The 22,104-nt window shown below is 39.6% G+C and overlaps 1 protein-coding gene across 2 annotated transcripts in view; it reads right to left on the bottom strand.

The window, feature by feature from the left end:
• Positions 1 to 22,104, bottom strand: part of LOC122062971 (prolyl 4-hydroxylase 1-like) — a 107,627-nt gene that overhangs the window by 10,748 nt on the left and 74,775 nt on the right. For both annotated transcript variants that reach the window (XM_042626637.1, XM_042626636.1), the window contains exons 7-9: positions 712 to 782; positions 567 to 618; positions 353 to 442 (exon numbers count right to left, since the gene is read on the bottom strand). In XM_042626637.1, coding sequence (XP_042482571.1) covers positions 353 to 442; positions 567 to 618; positions 712 to 782 — 213 coding nt within the window. The remainder of the gene's footprint in view (positions 1 to 352; positions 443 to 566; positions 619 to 711; positions 783 to 22,104) is intronic.

Consider the following 22,104-nt stretch of genomic DNA (forward strand, 5'->3'; position numbering starts at 1 on the left):
AAATGGGGTCGGCTACATAGATCCAATCAAGGCAGCAAAAGAAAAAAAATACATAAACAAGGGAAAAACTCACTTAAAAGGGGTCAGCTACATGAATTCTAGCCCTCCAATCGGATCTATTCGAGGTCATAGTTGGGACAAAACCTAAACTATACATGTCTCTCCTCAATAATTCCCCTATGGTCATTTTAGTCCTGCCCCTAGCTCTTTTAGCTCTCCTTCAATTTAAATAAAATCACTCCTCCTTACTAGCGCATCCCCAGGCCTCCATTGAACATCCCCACCCCCCCAAAAAAAAAAAAAAAAGAAAAAAAGAAAAAGGGAAACTATACATAAATTAAAATATACTAACCAGAGGAAAGTATGTTTCCCCTCCCTCGACATCATCAGTCAAATACATGAGCATGGTTGCAATTCGTTGACCTCCACGCTGCACGTTAAACTGGATTGAAAAGATTTGCAGGTATTTAGAAGCATAATTCCAAGGGAAGACTAAAAGATGATCAAATGTTACAGATGGAAAGTAAGTTTTACAAATAGTTAAACAGTTAGAGAAAGCAACTTACGGGGTCTGAAAAAAAATCATAATGTGGCTGGTAAAACTGATTCTTTTCATACCTGTGCTTCTTCAGATGTTAGCCTCGATAATAGAGCAAATTAGTCATTGTGTTCATAGGAAGTATCTTAAAAGAAATATGTTAGAACCTCCACCTTAAAACTTGGATGTGCTCTCCGTTCTCTTCAGGTATTTGTGAGTAAATAGAAATACGTCTCTCAATTGCCTGAATGCACAGAAAACGCAAAAGGAACTAATCAATGGAAGTTCTTCAATCATCTTTGTCAATAAAATAATAAATGAATAAAATAAGGCAATTACATGAGTGACACTTTAGGATGCTATTCAAACCTCTCAATAACTCTGGAGCTATTTTGATCAACTTGGAAGCAGAAGTATGAATAGGGAACAAATCAAAAACTAATAAGCAGGCGAAGTATGATTGTATGAAACTAATAAGCAGGCCACAGGTTTAGAACCATCTAAAATGTTTCAGGCAACCGCTACATCGGGGGTGATCATGAAAAGAATATATTAATCCACATTCCTTGACAAAATCAAAGCACATGAAACAGTAGAGCCTGCTATATTTGTGTCAGTAGAAGGAGGAAACCATTTACTGCTGGATATTGAATCATAACCATTTACAATATTATAGATTATACAATTCCTCCCCCCCATCCCCCCGCCAAAAAGGGGGGGGGGGAACTATCACAAAATTAGATTATCGGAAATAAATCACTATCATATTTTACCTTTCTAGATGGCAACAAGTTAATGGAGGACGATCGGGAGAAAGGAAGAATCTGAGTAGAACGGGGGTGGGGTGGGGTGGGGTGGGGTGGGTGGGGGGGGGTGGTAGTCAACTTCATATCATATATTCATAGGCATTGAAGTCCAACGTTATAGATGCGCTCCACTTCCATGTGTCCAGGCACCATAGCCTTGGGAAAGGACCCCTCATCTATATAAACATCATAATAGATGCACTCTACTCCCATGTGTCTAGGCACCACAGACCTGGGGGAGGACCCCTTGTCTATTCTATTTATCTTTTAAGACCCTTATCCAGTACATAACCCCCTACTGGATAGGGGTGGGAGCCATCGAGTATTTAACACTGTTAAGTTTTAGGCATAAAGGCATTTTGGCCTTATCAGGTACTATTTTGTACTAGGGTTAACTATCGCAGGTTACAGGGGTAGTTCTGTACCTTTCTTATTTTTTAAATATATATATATATATCAAAGGTCTAACCTGCGGCAGACTATTCTGGTTTGAGCCGCAGGTTAGTTCCCCCTTGGGACTGATTTGTGCTCTCACCTCTTCCTTCTCTTCTGTCTTCTTTTCTTGGTTTGATTGCAGGATTCTGGAATTTTAACATGGTATCAGAACCTCTGTGATCAAACCTAGGGTTTATACATTCCTCTCTATTGACTTCATTCTCCCGCTAACCTCTCTGGTGTGCAGCCCCACCTACTGCTGCGTTTACTATAGCTTAAATCACATGGGTGTTAGATAATGTCTCTTCGCTCATTTTATTAATTGACAATGGAAGACTGATTTTTGACAGGATTCTTTTAGACCTCATCGATTTTTGCCACATTGTCTGTAATACACACCCTAAACCCTACAGGTGATTGTTTGTTTGGTGATGACTATGGAGAGATCAGGTCTTGAGAATATGGCTCTATAATAGAATCCCCATTCTATGGTACTATATAGATCTGCATACAGGTGATTGTTTGCCTCTATATTAGCAATCCTTTCTTTTCTTTTTTTTTTTTTTTTTTTTTGTTCCTCATAGCTGAGACCAAAACTACCACTGCTACATCTTCCTCGGACAATGTGAATGTCCATATTACCTTATCAAGCTCAAAAGAAGTTCGAGTTAGAAATAAGAAGTACCAAGGTTAGAGATGAGGGAAGAAAATGGAAGAGAGGAGGGAAGAAGGAGAGAAAAAGAGAGAAGAAAAGACACGGTAGGAGAAAAATCGTGAATGAGCTTGTTGCTCATCTCACCCAAATTAGATTCAAATCAGTTTAGGGAATTACATATTCCTCCCTTAGGGAGATAAAAAAGAAATAAGAAAAAGAAGGGAAATTACATATAAGGACAACTTAACATAAAACATTCCTAATGTACCCCTAATACACATATTCTAACACTCCCCCCTCAAGCTGGAGAATAAATGTCATGCATTCCCAGCTTACATGCATAAGAGGGTATTGAACTGGTGAGGAATGAGACCTTTGGTGAAGATATCCACCAATTGATCACTTGTCCTCATAGATGGTGTGCAAATATTACCGGAATCAATCTTCTTCTTGATGAAATGCCGGTCTACTTCAATGTGCTTTGTTCTATCATGTTGCACTGGGTTGTGAGCAATGCTTACTGCTGCTTTGTTGTCACAGTAGAGTCTCATAGGTCCTTCAGTGTCATACCCCAACTCGAGGACCAACCGACGCATCCAAGTGAGCTCACAAACAGCATGAGCCATTGCTCTGTACTTAGCCTCTGCACTAGATCTAGCTATAACCAGTTTTCTCCATGTAACCAAGTTGTCACCCACAAATGTGTAATAACCAAATGTGGATCGACTATCAGAAATGAAGCCAGCCCAATTAGCATTGGAATAGCCTTCAATCCTCAAGTGATTGTTCCTGGCATACAAAAGGCCTTTTCCTGGAGAGGACTTCAAGTATCTAAGGATACGATACATAGCATCCAAGAGCCCACTCTTGGGTGCATGCATAAACTAGCTCATAACTCCCACTACATACGAAATGTCTGGGCTTGTCAGAGACAGATAAATCAGCTTCCCCACTAGCCTCTGGTATTTCCCTGCATCAATAAGGGAAGGGCCATAATCCTTCCTAGCTTATGACTCTACTCAATAGGAGAACTTGCTGGATTACATCCCAGCTTTCCTGTTTCCTTCAACTGATCTAGAACAAATTTTCTCTGGCATACATTTATTCCCTTCTTAGATCTTGACACTTCAATACCTAAGAAATATTTTAAGTGTCCTAGATCCTTGATCTCAAACTGTTTAGCCAAATAAGCTTTCAGCCAAGTTATCTCCTCATCATCATCTCCAGTCACCACAATATCATCAACATACACAATCAATGTTGTGATGGTGCCATTACCTCTCCGAGTAATAATGTGTGATCTGCTTGACTCTGGGAGTATTCATTTCTTAGAATGGCCTGTCTGAACCTCTCAAACCAAGCCTTTGGTGACTGCTTCAGACCATAAAGTGCTTTCTTTAGGAGACACACCTTTCCATCAGCTCCTAGAAACTTGAAGCCAGGAGCGGACTGCATATACACTTCCTCCTCTAAATCTTGATGGAGGAAGGCATTCTTCACATCTAACTGATATAGGAGCCAATCTCTGTTTGCTGCCACAGATAAAAGAACTCTTATAGAGTTATGTTTGGCCACAAGAGCAAAGGTCTCCTGATAGTAAATTCTATACACTTGACTGTACCCTTTGGCCACCAATCTTGCCTTGTATCACTCAATAGCACCATCTGATCAGTACTTGACTGTATAGACCCATCTGCATCCAACTGGGATTCTCCCCTTAGGAAGGTCAATCAGTTTCTAGGTACAGTTCTTCTCAAGGGCCATCATTTCCTTTGACATGGCTTGTTTCCACTTAGGGTCTGACATGGCCTCAGTTACAGTTTTGGGAATGGAAGTAGAAGAAAGAGTAGCTATAAAGGCAACACCTGTAGGAGAAAGAGCATCATAAGAAACAAACAGGGCTATGGGATTAGTACAACCTCTCTTACCCTTACGAACAGCAATAAGAACCTCCCCCAATTGAGGAGAGGAGATGTTACCATACTGAGGAAGAGGAAGCTCAGGATGGGGATTCAAAGAGGACTCTTAGCAGGTCTTCTTTGTCCTTCTTGTGTATTCAATAACAAATGCCTTCTCTGTACAAGGTTCATCCACAGTAGCAACATCATCTATCTCTTTATGTTTACCAATATCAAAGGAAAAAGGAGTAAGAGGCAATGGGGTAAGAAATGGAATGGCATTAGCAGCCTTTTCATCTTCATTTCCATTCTCCCGCTGAAGAGGAAGCTGATGAGGTGCAAAGTAAGGGACAGACTCAAGAAATGTGACATCTTTGGAAAGAAATCTCTTGTGAGATGATGGGTGATAACACTTGTAGCCTTTGGTGGTGGAGGAATACCTAAGGAAGAGGCATTTTAGAGCCTTGGGATCGAGTTTGGTGCGGGAGGATTTGTTAACATGCACATAACAAACATAACCAAACACCTTTGGGGGAAGAGTAAAAGCAGGAGACTGAGGAGATAGGAGTGCAAGGGTTTTGAGACCCAAGAATCTTGGTAGGCATGCGATTAATAAGGAAAGCTGCAGCAAAAACAGCTTCAGACCAAAAGGTTTTAGGAACATGCATACTAAATAAAAGACTTCTACCAACTTCTAACAAATGACGATTTTTCCACTTAGCTACCCTATTTTGTTGGGGTGTATCAACACAAGCAAGCTAGTGGATAATGCCATTGTCAGTGAAAAAGTCTTGTAAACCACCATACATGTACTGCCCCCTTTATCAGACCGGACAATTTTGATCCTGGTTTCAAACTGGGAATGGACTATTTAATAGAAATTTTTGAAGCCATCATAAACATCACTATTATGCTTCATAAGAATGGTCCAAGTACAACGAGAAAAGTCATCCATAAAAGAAACAGAATAGCGGTGGTCAAACAAAGAGGCAGTGGGACAAGGCCCCCAAACATCAGTATGCACAATATGAAAAGGAACAACAAATCTATTACCATGATAGGGATAAGATGGACGACAATGTTTAGCAAAAGTACATGGTTTACAATGAAATACATGAGTAGAAGAAAAAGATGTAAACAAATGAGGTAACTGTTTCCTCATAACAACAAAAGATGTTGATGCCAAAGCATCACAAAGTCTATAAAGCTAACATCACTACGGCCACATGTGTGGGGTAGGCAAAAAAGGTAACTGCGGCCCAAGACGGTATAGGTCTCCCTCCTCACATCCACTTCCAATAATCCTCTTCGTCCCCATATCCCGAAACAGACAATGAGAAGGAAAAAATGTGATACAACAATTCAGGTTTTTAGTTAAAGTGCTCACAGACAATAGGTTCAAGGTAAGGTTAGGGACATGAAGAATAGAAGCAAGTGAAATAGAAGAGGTAATGGGAATGCTGCCTTTACCAGAGATAGAGAAAGTACCATTAGCTACTCGAACCTTATCCTTACCAGAGCAAATGGAGTAGGAGTCATAGTAATGGGACATACCGGTCATGTGGTCAGTGGCACCAGAGTCGATGACCCACGACGGAGCTGTGGAAGGTGCAGAGGTGGTAACATGTATAGCAGAAGCTGAGGCATCCTGTGAGGTAGACGGGCTATCAAGCTGAGACATAAACCGGCGAAGCACTGCAATATCATCCCTGGAGAATGAGCTGGTATCTGCCTGTGAGGAGGTGTCTCTATTATCAGTCTTTGTCATAGTAGCATGGGTTGTAGCCCCTCCTCTGCGGCCACCATGTGTGCCAGAAGATCCACCATGTGTACCAGGATGGCCATGAAGAACAAAACACCTATCTCGAGTATGTCTAGGTTTCCCATAATGATCACACTGTCGTCTATCCCTGTGATCTCCACGAGAGGTCCCTTGACCTCGGCCGCCTCCACTCCACTCTGTGAGAAGAGGAGGAAAGAGCAGAGCGCTTAAGTGAAGGTGTAGAATCCATGGCACCTCTCCTAGTTTCCTCACTCAGGAGGTAGCTACACACCTCATCAAGTGTAGGTAGGGGTGACCGGCCTAAAATCCGTATCTGGACCTACTCATATTCTGAATTCAGCCCACCTAGGAGTATCAGAACACACTCTTTTTCAAGAGATCTATAGACCTTGGCTTCATCATTGGGATTGGTTAAATGAAGATCTCGATAATGGTCATACTCCTACCAGAGTCCGATAACAGTGTTATAGTAGTCAGAAATGGACTTAGTCCCCTACTTCATGGAGAGTGCCTACTGAAAAAGCTGGTAGACCTTCACAGAGTCACCTACCCTGTCATAAGTCCTAGAAACACTATCCCAAATATCCTTGGTAGTTTCCTTTCATATAAATATCCTTCCTATCTCAGATTTCATGGAGAAAAGTAGCCAAGTCATGACAGTGCAGTTTGCAGTTTCCCATTTCTGGTACCCAGGGGTTTGCAACAGCGGGAGCCTTGATAGCCCTAATAATATATCCTAGCTTCCCTTTACTCCGCAGGGATAGCTTCACAGAATGTGACCAATCTAAGTAGTTGGTACTGTCCAACTTTACAAGAGAAATCTGGGTGTTAGGATTGTCAAAGACAATCGAACTAGGGTTGGTACTACTCGACCCACCTGATGTAGCTTCCAAAGGTTCTGTGAGATCATACATAATGTAAGGATGCCCCTAAACAACACTCCAAGGGGAAATCCAAAGCAATGGGGAACACCAGCCCCAAAAAAGTCTTCTCGGAACTCAAAAACAAAAGGCATGCTAGTAAACCATAGAGACTTGAGGCAAAGCCAATAAAAAACCTCTTCAACTATGGAGCTTCATCAAACAACCACATACAAGCATCAGAGGAGAGAGAACATCTAGCAAACACAACCAAAACACAATCTATCATCCATTTCAGACCATAAAACTTGAAAAAACAGAACCAGACGATACCTGGCAGCATAGTTGTCACGGCGCTAAGGCGAACCAAGGCAGTGGAGGGTTGTTTAAGGGCTTAGGCGAGAAGGCGCACGCCTTGAGGCGAATAAGGCGACCAATTGTTATTTTTTATTTTTCCTATTTTCTAACATTATTTAGTAAGCTATATATACCTTGTATCATTAAAAATCAAAATTAAGCAACATCAAGTCATTAAAAATCAACATTTAGCCATATTAAATCATAAAAAATTAACATTAAGTCATATTAAGTTATAAAAAATCAAAATTTAGAGAAATGCTCTGGTTCTATAATAAGTTTAATTGGTCAAATGATATTATTTTTACATGAGACTTTTTGTATCAGTTATAATATAAAACTAGCTTTCCAACAAGTCTAAGATTACTTAAATCTAAGTTGTAATGACAAAGTTATGCTCTGGTCAAACTTATTTTTAAGTGCGCGAATGCTGTTAAAATCGCCTGAATGAAAATAATTTTATAGATATCAAAACAAAAAATTATTTTACCGAACTTTTGGTTTTTAGCAATGTTTTAACATGATAGAATTTATAAAATTTTCATAATAAAGAAAAACTCCAGCATTTAAAAGTTGAAAATCGCCCCTATAACCAAAATCCAGTTTTTCTTCTTAGACTGGGGGGTTGACTTTTTATCCTTTTGGAATTTGATTTTTAAACTATTTTTATTGGATTCAAATAGGGGGTATTTGCTTATTTATGAATAATATCTTAAGTAAATGAAATAACAAATATAAAAAGCATTTACTTAAATAATATTTGGCATAAATAAATGCCAAAACACAAGGCGGCATGCAGTGCAATAAGGCGACTGTCGCCTAGGCCCCAGGCAAACCGCCTGGACGCTTAGGCGATGCCTTGACAACTATGCCTGGCAGTAAATGGAGAATGGAGTAATACTCCAACAGCTCACAAAATCAATTCCTTTAAGCTATCCCACTCCCAACCAAGCATGGATGAGAGAGAAAAAAGGAATCGAAACTGGCAAGGGCGGTAATAGCTGAATGGGCTTCTCCTCTCTGTGTGAGCTCCAATCTGTGTTTGTAGCCTTCAAATCTCCCTTCAAGTGTCTTTAACTTGTGTTCACAACTCCATTAGGCTTTCTTGTATACTTTTTTACATAGTATAGTCTCTAATGAACCCCTCTTTCTTTTAGGGTTCCAAGATAGACTTAAAAAATGGAACCAGAAAATATTAGTCGACTCTCAGACCTTTTTACAACTCTGATACCAAGTTAGAAATAAGTACCAAAGTTCGAGATTAGGGAAGAAAATGGAAGAGAGGAAGGAAGAAGAAGAAGAGAGAAGAGAAGACATGGTAGGAGGAAAATCATGAATGAGCTTGTTGCTCATCTCACCCAAATTATATTCAAATCAGTTTAGGGAATTACATATTCCTCCCTTAGGGAGATAAAAGAGAAATAAGAAAAATTAGGAAAATTACATGTAAGGACAACTTAACATAAAACATTCCTAATTTACCCCTAATACACATATTTTAATAGTTCGAACTACCTACTTTAGGCTCAATCTGTGAAGGTTTATCTTATGGCTAAGGATAAATTTCAATATACTACCTTTAATTCTCCCCAATCGTTTGATAAGGGATATAATGACTGGATGAAGGACAATACATTAATTTGGATCTAGTTGTGGAATAGTATGGAACCAGATGTCGCTGCCAATGTCATGTTCCACACTACTGCAAAAGGGGTATGAGATGATTTGAAGGAAACCTACTCCCAGGAGAAGAATATGACTCGTATCTATGATATCTATGGGAAGATGTTCTAATTTCTCCAATCTGACAAGTCTCTATCATAATCCTACAGTGCTTTCAGGGAGGTGGTTGAAGAACTTAATGTCTTCCAACCCCTAACTACAGATATTGAAAAGCTCAAAGCTCAGCATAATGAATTCTTTGTTTTCAAGTTCTTGGCTGGCTTGAATATTGACCTGAAGGCAATGAAGGGTCACTTACTTGCTGGCAACACCGTCCCTACACTAAACGATACCTACTCACTCCTTCAGCACATCACATCTTCTACCAAACCTGATCAGTCCACCAAAGACAATTCAGCCATTCTTGCCAACTGTGGACATGGTCGAGGTCGTGGGGGAGGCCGTTTGTCTGGTGGACGGGGTTCTAATGGACAACACTTTGATCGTGGACAACAATCTGATCATTCTTCTTGCCAGTGCTCTTACTGTGGGCAGCCCAACCATACTATAGAGACTTGTTGAACAAAGCATGGCAAGCCAAAGTGGGCAACCCAATTAGCCAATCATGCAGTGTCAGATGATGGTACTGACCTGGTGTCTCCCAATGATACTAAATCAGGGACTTCTTCAGGAGACTCTTCTACTTGTCTATGTGATGATATCAATCAATTATTAAGGCGATTGTAGACTCTTGAGGCATCCTCTAATACATCTAATGGTGTGTCTACATCCACTGCTACATTGGCACAAGCAGGTACATCAGCCCTTCTTACTACTAATTCTACCCCCTGGATTATTGATTTAGGGGCCTCTGCTCATATGACTAGTAAGTCATCCATGTTTAAGTCTTTTTCCTCTAGTACCACATCTACATCTGTTATTCTTCCAAATGGTGCTTTAACCCTTGTTTTAGGTCACGGAACTATCTCACCGATAACCTCACTTAACATGTCCTCTGTGTTACATATTCCCCAATTTTCATTAAGTACTCTCTCCGTAAGTTAGTTAACAAAGTCATTAAATTGCTTCGTAACTTTCTTCTCTTCTTTCTGCGTTTTTCAGGATCTTCACACGAGGAAGACGATTGGTACTCCTGCTACTTCTGCTGCTGCTACAGTCATTGGGGATGTGACTCCTTTCCAATGGCACTGTCGTTTAGGTCATTTGTCCTTGTCTAGGTTGTAACTTTTATTTCCTGACTTTAAGTCTATACCAAAGTTAAGTGTGAAGCGTGTGAGTTAGGAAAGCATCACCGTGTGTCTTTCCCATCTCGCTCTGTGCTTTGGAGTCCTTTATTTTTCTTAGTTTATTCAGATGTTTGGGGTCCTTGTCGAGTCAGTAATAGGTTTGGGTTCGATATTTTGTGACTTTTGTTGATAACCACTCTCGTCTTACATGGCTGTGCTTGTTAAAGGATCGATCTGAATTTTTATCTGTGTTTCAGACTTTCTATAATGAAATAAAAACTCAATTTGGCATTTTAATTAAGGTCTTTCACTTTGACAATGTTTTAGAATATGTCCAAAATGAGATTTCTGATTTTTGTGTTACCCCCCAGACTAGCTGTTCTTATACCCCTCAACAAAATGGGGTGGCTGAGTGCAAAAATTGGCATCTCCTTGAGCTAGCATGGGCAATTATGTTACATATACATGTTCTGAAATCCTTTTGGAGTGATGGCATTTTAATTTCCTGTCATTTAATTAATCGCATGCCATCTTCCGTGCTTTCCGATCGATCTCCTTTTTTTAATTGTTTTTTCTAATTTGCCTAGTTTTCAGTTCCTCCTCGTGTTTTTGGCTATGTTTGTTTTGTTCACAACTTGCATGCTTTGTCTAATAAGTTATTTCCCAGGTCCACTAAATGCATCATTTTGGGTTACTCCCGTACTCGGAAAGGGTACAGGTGCTATAACCTAGCCAATCACCGTAACTTTGTTGGTGCTGATGTGTCCTTTTTTTAAGGCACACCCTTTTTTCCTTCCCAAGCATCCCAGCCCGGGGCTGAGGGGACTTCTCGAGCTCCACCTCCTATTCCTACACTCATTCCTTTCCCTAATACCCTTAGTGCCAGTGTCCCACCTCCTCTATAGGTTTATCAGCGCCGGAAGCAGCTCGGAAAGCCCAGTGGTGATACTATTACTCCAGCCGATTCACTACCTCCATTGCTGCCCTTCTCTGGTGAAGCTCTAATCCCTCCTGTACAGGATGACTTACCAATTGCTCATCGTAAAAGTACACGTACTTGCACTACAAAATCGTTAGCTGTGTATCCTGTTGATAAATTTGTTTCCTTGTCTCATCTTCCATCACCTATCCATGGTCTTGCATTATCTCTTTCTACTTATACCATTCCCAAATCTCATGTTGATGCCTTGAGAATCCCTGGACGGAAAACTACTATAGATGTAGAAATGAATGCTCTCTTGCACCGTGCCACCTGGAGTCTGGTAGATATACCTCTTGGTAAAGACTTGGTGAAGTTTCGTTGGGTTTATGCTATTAAGTATCATTCTAATGGCTCTATTGAGCGGTTGAAGGCCATCCTATTTGCTAAGGGGTATACTTAGACATGGGGTTGATTATTTTGTCACATTCTCTCTTGTTGCTAGGCTGAACTCTATTTGCCTTCTTATTTCTCTTGTTGTTAATAATGATTGGCCGTTGTTTCAGTTGGACATCAAGAATGCCTTTTTATATAGTGATTTGTAGGAAGAAGTGTGTGGGGAGCAACCTCCTGGGTATATTGCTTAGGGGGAGAATAGAGGTCGAGTGTGTCGTTTACACAAGGCTATCTATGGACTTAAACAGTCCTTGCGGGCATGGTTTGAAAAATTTAGTACTACTGTGGTAACTTGTGGGTTTTCCCAATGTTATTCTGATCACTCTGTCTTTGTTCGCCACAGAGGTAATAAATTGATTGTTTTAGTGGTTTATGTGGATGATATTATTCTCATTGGTAATAATGAGGCTGGAATTTCTACAATTAAGTACTTGCAACAACACTTTCAAACCAAAGACTTCGGCCAACTTCACTATTTTATGGGCATTGAAGTGGTCAGATGCAAGAAGGGGATCAGTTTATCTCCAAAGAAGTATGTGTTGGATCTTTTATCGGATACTGGTATGCTTGCATCCAGACTGTGGATATCCCTATGGACCCTCACCAGAAATTTGGTGTTAGTGATGGTGAACCTCTCTAGGATGTGCATCAGTATTGGAGTTAATTGGCAAGTTGATATTTCTCACAGTCACATGACCTGACATTTCTTATGTTGTGGGAGTCCTTAGTCAATTCATGCAGTCTCCTCAGAGAGCACATTGGGATGCAACTATTCGTGTTCTTTGGTATCTAAAGGGTGCTCCTAGTAAAGGGCTGATCTATTGCCCTAATCGGCATATGGATCTGATTGGCTACTCCGACGCTGATTGGGCTGACTCTGCTAGTGATCGTAGGTCCACTATAGGTTATTGTACTTTTGTTGGAGGCAATCTAGTTACATGACGAAGTAAGAAGCAGACTACCATTGTCCTGTCTAATGCTGAAGCAGAATACAGAGCTATGGCTCACACCACTACTGAGTTGAAGTGGTTACGGTTGTTACTTTTGGAGTTGGGTTTTCCCATAAACAAGCCTATGAAGATGTGACAACCAAGCAGCTATGTATATTGCTAGTAACCCTGTCTTCCACGAGAGAACTAAACATATTGAAGTGGATTGCACTTTGTTCGTGATGCTGTACTGAAGAAGTTAGTTGAGACTTCATTTGTTCCTTCCTCAGATCAGTTGGCAGACATGTTTACTAAGTTTGTGTTTGCTCCTAGTTTCCGCAGTGGTTGTACCAAGCTGAGCATGGGTGATGTATATGCTTCAGTTTGAGGGGGGTGTTAAGTTTTAGGCATAAGGGCATTTTGGCCTTATCGGTTACTATTTTGTATTAGGGTTAACTATCGCAGGTTACAGGGGTAGTTCTGTACCTGTCTTATTTTTGGAATATATCTATATATATATATAACCTGTAGAAGACTATTCTGGTCTAAGCCGCAGGTTAGTTCACCCTTGGGACTGATTTGTGCTCTCGCCTCTTCCCTCTCTTCTGTCTTTTTTCTTGGTTTGATTGCAGGATTCTAGAATTCTAACAAACACAATTACTTTAACCATGTATACACACTTTTCTTCTTTTAAATTTGCTTTATTTCTTTCTGTTTTTTTAATTTACTCACACATAACTGATATATGAAATCATACCATTCCATTAATCATTACAAAACTCATAACATATTTGTTGCACAATCATTAATAATAAGTATAACATCACTTTATACAAGCAGTTCACAATACATAACATTTATCTTGTATGTACTGTTGTGTTAAGCATTCCATTTAATATAAACTTGATAACATATTTGTTGTCGCTAATAAAATCATACAACATCCATTCATTTTCATCATATAGCATACACTCACCTTCTTCTTCTTCTTCTTCTAACCCCAAAACTCGGCAAAAACAGCCCATAGATGCCCATAGACTCAACGAGAGGCAGAGGCATCCCCAGCTGTTGTGACTGGTATATATCTGATTTATAAGAATTTATTTATTTCCAACATTTGTATATTATATGATTTGTACGGTGAATGCTAAGCATAGTTTATTGATTTAAGGTATGTTAAATGTTTCTAGCCATCTTGCATGTGTTATTTGACTCAGGGTCAACATACTCTTTTATATCACATAGATTTTCTACCAAGTTGAAAACTCTCCATAGGATCTTAAAGATTGATCTTAATGTGAAGACACCATCTGGGGAAGTAATGGTAACACACATGAATTTATTTTTTTATTTTTTCTATGTCTTATAAACCTATGGCTGATTTGTAGTAGTCACAGCTCGTCAATCTTTTTGCATGGATCCTTGCGCTTGTCCTTTCTTGGAATCCCTATGTAACCAACCCCATTAAGTTGGGATAAGGTTTTGGATGTTGTATTGTCCAAGTGGAGGATAGAGAGCTTAGTGCAGATCTGTATTTGCTTGATATGCGGGAGTTCGATATTATCTTAGGTATGGATTGGCTAGCATCTTATCATGTCGGGATTCATTGCTATGAGAAAGAAGTGGTGTTTCACCCAGTAGATGAGGATGAATTCAGATTCAAGGGTGAAAGCAGTAAGTCATCGCCACTGAAGATGATTACAGCCCTACAGGTTAGTAAATCTCTTTGGAAATGGTGCGAAGTGTTCATTGCTAGTGTTGTGGATACAAATGCAATGGAGCTAGCTTTGTTTGACATTCCAGTCCTGATGACTTGGTTGGATTTCCCGTCGATAGAGAGATTGAAATTTAATAGATACGGCACCCATCACAAAAGCTCCGTACTGAAGGGCTTCCGCAGAAATGAAGGAGTTGAAAGGTCAGTTGCAAGAGTTGTTGGACAAGGGTCATATGCGACCCAGTATGTCACCATGGGGAGCTCCAGTGTTGTTCGTGAAGGAGGATGGAACCATGTGTATGTGTATTGACTGTAGGGAATTGAATAAGGTTACCATCAAGAATAAGTATCTTCTACCCCGCATTGTGGACTCGTTTGATCAGTTAAAGGGAGCAAACTTATTCTCGAAGATTGACTTACATTCGGGATACCATCAACTGAAAATAAAAGGAGAGGATGTCCCCAAGACAACTTTCAGAACTCGGTATGGGCATAATGAATTCCTAGTAAGCCATTTGGGTTAACTAATGCACCGGCAGCATTCATGGACTTGATGAACAGAATTTTTCACAAGTATTTAGATCAGTTTGTCATGGTTTTCATAAATTATATCCTGATTTATTCCAGAAGTGAAGTGGATCATGAGGCACATTTGAGAGTTGTTCTTCAGATACTGAGGGAGAAAAAGTTATTTGCTGAACTCAAGAAGTGTGAATTCCGGTTGAATAGGGTTGTGTTCCTGGGACAGGTAGTCTTAGAGGAAGGCATATCAGTAGACCCAAGCAAACTCCAAGCAGTGTTGGATTGCACAAGACCAACCAGTGTAACTGAAGTAAGGAGTTTTCTGGTACTGGGTCACTACAGGAGATTCATTGAGGGATTTTCTTGCATAGCAGTGCCCCTTACTCAATTGACCAAGAAAAATGTAAGGTTTGAGTGGACTGAAAAATGTGAGAAGTGCTCTCTAGAACTCAAGCAAAGATTGATATCAGCCGCTTGTATGAACCATTCTCTAGAACTCGAGCAAAGATTGATATCAGCCGCTTGTATTAACCATTCCCTCGGGTACCCATGGCTTTATTATATTTAGTGATGCCTCGCATTTGGGTCTAGGTTGTGTATTGATGCAACATGAAAAGGAAGTAGCATATGCATCCAAACAATTAAAGGAATAGGTAAAGAACTATCCTACCCATAATTTGGAGTTAGCAATGGTAGTTTTCGCCTTAAATATTTGGAGACATTATTTGTATGGGATCGCAAGAGTTTGAATTATATATTTACCCAAAAAGAGTTGAATATGAGGCAACGCAGATGGTTGGAACTATTGAAGGACGATGATTCTACCATTCATTACCATCCAGGAAAGGCGAATATTGTGGTAGATGCAATGAGTAGGAAGACTTAGGGATATTCAGCAATACAATTAACTATACATCAAAGGCGAATATTGTGGTAGATGCAATAAGTAGGAAGACTTAGGGATATTCAGCAATACAATTAACTATACATCAACATATTTTTGAGGATTTGAGAAAGTTGGAAATAGGTGTATGGTACCACAACTAATTTAGTAAACCTTACAGTGCAGCCTTCACTATTGGATAAGATTAGGCCAAACAAGGAGATGACCAATCCCTGGAAAAGATTAGAAAGAAGTATTGAAAAGGGGGTAGGCAGATTTTATTATTTCAGATGATGGTGTATTGAGGTTCAGAACAAGACTCTGTGTACCAAGTAATTAAGAATTAATGCAAGAAATTTTAAAGAGGCGCACCAGTTAACATATACAGTACATCTAGGCAGCACCAAGATGTACCAGGACCTAAAGGATACATTTTGGTAGAATAATATGAAGAGGGAAATTGCTCAGTTTGTGGAGTGATGCCCAGTTTATCAGCAAGTTAAAGTGGAAAGAACATCAGAGACCCTCTGGGTTATTGCAGCCTTAATGGTAAATGGTACCAGAGTGGAAATGGGAGCATGTGACCATGGACTTTGTGACTTCTCTACCTAAGTCATCTAGGGGTCATGATGCGGTGTGGGTTATTATGGACCATTTGACTAAATCAGCACATTTCCTAGCTGTCTGCATGACCTATACATTGGAGAAATTGGCTCAGATGTACATTGACGAGATTATTACACTTCAACCTTTCTGAAGCCCTTCAACCTTTCTGGACTGACACATATCAAAAATCTTGGGGTTTGAAGTTGCAGACTTCATCATCAGCAGAGGAACTTCTTCAGGTTTCCCTTTCCTTACATGCTATCTATCCCCCATTTTTTAGCATGCACCTTGATCAGATAATTCATCATCTTATAACTTCTGCTATTTTCTTGTCCACTTGAATTCAACTGAGGAAATTAGCTACGTATTTTACACAACTGACAGGGGAACTGGAGTTTGTATTCCAACAATGCTATTTAGCCTGTATTATGTGTTTAAATTGTTGCTTAGTGTGTCTTTTTTGTGAAAGGATTACACCCCCTCTCTCTCTCAAATATGTAGTTTCGGTTCCTTGTTCAGTACTTTTTGGCCAACTGCCTTCAACATTCCTTGTTACCTTTGTCGGCTAAAAGTGGAAAAGGTCTTCACGGAACGCAAATTTTTTATTTGATGGAAAGAAATTTTGGAATCATATTGCATTGAATGAATAATTGCTGATAATGTATCAAGGCCTGCCAGTTTTGTGCTTTAAAAGTACCTATGTAATATTTCTTATGGCGTTCATGAACCTTTGGACTGTCACACACACACACACACACACACACACACACACACACGCACACACATATATATATTTATATAGTGGGGAGAAAGCAGTTCCTGTGTGTGCACGAAGGCCAATGGGAGCGCACAAGAAAGCATCCATAGAGGAGTCATTTTCCTTTTCATGTGGGGCAGGACAGTCATTTTTCCCCCATGTCTCTGGGCACAGGGGCTACACTCCCCCACAAAAAACGTTTTCCCATATATATATATATATATATAGGAAAAAAACCTGCCAGTCAGGCGCAGGGAATGCCCTAACTAGTGCGGGCGCAAAAAGACTGTGCTACCCTCCCCCTGTGTGCACTGAAGATGCCCCCATGTGCCCTCCCTTTGGACTTTGGGATGCGCTGATAGGTCCGCTTCACAATTTGTACCGTTTGTCTGGTCCCTTCTGTCAGTGTGCGTCAAGTTGATAGCCGACACTTATTATAATTAGCCATAACTTGTCAATCTTTTTGCATGGATCCTTATGCTATCCTTGCTTGGAATCTCCATGTAGCCAACCCCATTAAGTTGGGATAAGGTTTTGAATGTTGTTGTTGTTGTTGTTGTTGGACTGCCAATATCCACTATATCTGATCGGGCCCCAAGGTTCACATCCAGTTTTGGCAGAAATTGCAGCAAAAGCGCGATATACGCGCATTAGGTACTCAATTGCATTTTAGTATAGCTTTTCATCCCCAGATTGATGGACAATCAGAGAGAGCCATGCAAATCCTAGAGGACATGTTGAGGGCTTGTGTGATGGACTTCAGTGGTATCTGGGATACACATCTATCATTAGTGGAGTTTGCCTATAATAATAGTTTTCAAGCTACCATTGGCATGGCACCTTACGAGGCGTTATATGGCAGGAAGTGCGGATCTCCACTATATTGGGATGAAGTGGGAGAAAGGAAGATTCTTGGCCCAGTGTTAATCCAGAAAACCTGTGATAAGGTGAAATTGATTCGGCAAAGAATTTCTACTACTCAGAGCCGGTAGAAGAGTTATGTAGATTTCAAGCAGAGGGATTTGGTATTTGTCATTTGTGATTTAGTGTTTCTCAGAGTAGCCCCTGTGAAGGGTGTATTGAGATTTGGAAAGAAGGGCAAGTTGGGCCCAAGATTTGTGAGTCTTTTCGAAGTTCTAGAAAAAGTTGGTAATGTGGCATACAAATTGGCATTACCACCAGCATTATCATGTATCTGCTTTGAGCAAATATGTGTCGAATCTATCCCATATACTTAGTTACAAATCTCTTCAACTCGGATATGATCTGACCTATGAAGAGATGCCAATCTGAATTCTAGACCGCAAGGAACATGTTTTATGGAACCGAAAAATTTTATTTGTAAAAGTCTTATGGAGGAATTGTTTGATTTAAGAGGCATCTTGGGAGCGAGAGGACGAAATGTGAGCCAATTATTCGTATCATTTTAATTCATAGGTACGTCACTCAATTTCTAGGACGAAATTTTTATGGGGGGAGGATGTAGCATCCCACTTATATGTCATGATTATTGTATTATTATAATGTGAGACATTACCTATTCTATTATTATTTATATGATTTTTTTAATAATTTAAATGAATTTATGTCATTTCTTTGGATTAATGTATTTATGTGAATAGTGAAGCACAAGGTGGCATGATTAGTGGTAAATCATAATTGGTCAAGGCTAATTATCATTAATTAAAATATGGAGTGATTAGGAATTAATAGGGTTATGGGTGGCAGCACCCTATTGGGCCAAGTGTGGCAACATGGCACAACCACCATGTGCATGCTTAAGTAGGCGGTGGCAAGGTTGGGACAGCCACATGGTTAGAAGGAGGTGGCCATTGACTTTGTTTGATTATGGACAGTAGTGGATTACATGGTGGCTTTAGAGGCAGCCACTATATGCATGTTTAAGTAGGTGGTGGGAAGGTTGGGGCAGCCACATGGTTAGAAGGAGGTGGCTATCGACTTGGTTTGACTAAGCACACTAGTGGATTAATTGGTGGCTTTAGAGGCACCAGCATGCTTAAGTAGGTGGTGGGAAGGCTAGGACAGCCACATGGTTAGAAGGAGGTGGCTATCGACTTGGTTTGACTAAGCACACTAGTGGATTACATGGCGGAATTAGAGACAACCACCATGTGCATGCTTAAGTAGGTGGTGGTGAGGTTGGGACAGCCACATGGCTGGAAGATGGTGGTGCCCATGGGTTGGATTTAACTTAAGGTAAACTGAGGTTAGTAAGTCAATTAGTTTTAGAATTAATTAATGAAAGGATGTTAGTTGATAGATTATTAGGTAGCTAACGGATTAGTGTAAGTTAAACAAAGACTCAATTGATTGACTCTATGGGTTGTTTTTACTAAGATCTGAAGTTAGAAGAGGAAGAAGGTGAGGGAAACCATGACCATGTAATTAACTATATTGTGTACGCTATATGATGAAAATGAATGAATATGGTATGATTTTATTAGTGACAGCACATATGTTATCAAGTTTCTATTAAATGAAATGCTTAACGTAGCAGTATATAAAAGATAAATGCTATGTATTAGCAAGTGCTTGTATAAAGTGATGTTATGCTTATGAGTAACGACTGTGCAACAAATATGTTATGAGCTTTGTGATGATTAATGGAATGGTATGATTTCATATATCATGTTACATGTGAGTAAAGTATGAAAACAGAAAGAAAGAGAAAGGAAGGAAATAAATGTAAAAGAAAAGTGTGTATACATGGTTAATGTAATTGTGCTAAATACCTCAATGGCTACCATCCCTATCCAGTAGGGGGTTATGTACTGGATGAAGGTCTTAAAAGAGAAAGAGAATAGACGAGGGTTCCTCCCCAGGGCTACGGTGCCTAGACACATTGGAGTAGAGCACGTCTATTATAATGTTTATATAGATGAGGGGTCCATTCCCAGGGCTACGGTGCCTAGACACATCAAAGTAGAGCACATCTATAATGTTGGGGCTTCAATGCCTAGGAATGTATGAAGTCGACTACCACCCTCAACAGTTGATGCGCTTTGGTAGTTCACTTAATGGACAAGCCCTGACCTAATTAAGGAAAGAACTTTCATAATTTGTCATTTATCTTTATTCCATTTATCGTTCTTTTGAATACTTGTGTATACCTCATTGAATGTAAGCTCTCACCATATAAGTTGATATTTTATAGATGAAGAGATTGGAGAGGAGGTATTCATGGCTCCAAAAGCTGAGTGTTGAGAACCATGTTAGGATATTAAAATCTTTGAGATCTATTTTGAAGACTGTGTGTTAGTTTCTGTTTGTGTGAACAGTGAAATGGATGATGGAATGGTTGTATATTCCAGTATATGACTAAATAGTTGCGTGAAATAAATCTTTTTGTTATGTACAAAGCAATAAGACTTGTAGCCACTAGCGTATGTAAATGGTCTGTAATATAATGCTTCCGCTATGTTTATGTGTAATGCCCCAAATCCAAGTAGGGTAAGGGTCTCCCACCCTCCCCCCCAAGCATCGACCCTTAAGGTCACATATGTTTATATAACAAACTAACAAAATCCCAGTTAATGCCCCAAATCCGAGTATGGTAAGGGACATCACCCCCAAGCATTGACCCTTAAAGTCACAAAACCCCGGATCACATAAACATAGCAGAAGCATTATATTACAGACCATTTACATACGCTGGTGGCTACAAGTCTTACTGCTTTGTACATAACAAAAAGATTTAATTCACACAACTATTGAGTCATACATATACTAGAATATACAACCGTTTCAACATCCATTAAACTGTTTCACACAAACAAAAACTAACACACGTAGTCTTCAAAATAGATCTCAAATATTCTAATATCCTAATCATGATTCTCAATACTAAGATCCTGGAGACGTGAATACCTCCTCTCCAATCTCTTCATCTATAAAATATCAACTTATATGGTGAGAGCTTACGCTCAATAAGGTATACATGATCTTATACACATAAGCATTCAAAAGAACGACAAATGACAAATCATAAAAGTTCTTTCCTTACTTAATTAGGTCGGGTCTGGTCCATTAAGAGAACTACCAAAGCGCACCAACTGTTAAGGGTGGTAGTTGACTTCATACACTCCTAGGCATTGAAGCCCAACATTATAGATGGACGTGCTCTACTTCCATGTCCATGGTGAGAGCTTACGCTCAATAAGGTATACATGATCTTATACACATAAGCATTCAAAAGAATGATAAATGGAATATAGAAATAAATGACAAATCATAAAAGTTCTTTCCTTACTTAATTAGGTCGGGTCTGGTCCATTAAGAGAACTACCAAAGCGCACCAACTGTTAAGGGTGGTAGTTGACTTCATACACTCCTAGGCATTGAAGCCCAACATTATAGATGGACGTGCTCTACTTCCATGTGTCTAGGCACCATAGCCCTAGGGGAGGACCCTTATCTATTCTCTTTCGCTTTTAAGACCCTCATCAAGTATATAACCCCCAACTAGATATGGGTGGTGGTCACTGAGGTATTTAATAAAATTACATTAACCATGCATACACACTTTTCTTTCCTTCTCTTTCTTTTTGTTTTCATACTTTACTCACATAACATGATATAAGAAATCATACCCTTCCATTAATCATCATGAAACTCATAACAAATTTGTTGTGCAATCATTAGTCATAAGCATAACATCACTTTATACAAGCACTTCATAATACATAGCATTTATCTTTTATGCATTGTTGTGTTAAGCATTCCATTTAATAGAAACTTGATAACATATTTGCTGTCACTAATAAAATCATACAACATTCATTCATTTCCATTATATAGCATGCACATTATAATTAATTACATGGCCATGATTTCCCTCACCTTCTTCTTCTTCTAACTCTAGACTCAATTGATTGGGTCCTTTTTTTTTTTGGATGAATAAATAATTCATTACCAAGGAGAGAAGAGAATATACAAGGGAGAAGGGGGAGAGGGGAGGCTTAAGCCAACAAGGAGAAGCCAACCCAAGGGGAACAAGGAAAAAACAAAAGCAAACAAATGCAAAGACAAAACCGACCAGTGCGGGGGGGGGGGG

Source organism: Macadamia integrifolia, unplaced genomic scaffold (genome assembly GCF_013358625.1).
Source record: "Macadamia integrifolia cultivar HAES 741 unplaced genomic scaffold, SCU_Mint_v3 scaffold1150, whole genome shotgun sequence".
Classification (NCBI taxonomy): Eukaryota; Viridiplantae; Streptophyta; class Magnoliopsida; order Proteales; family Proteaceae; genus Macadamia; species Macadamia integrifolia.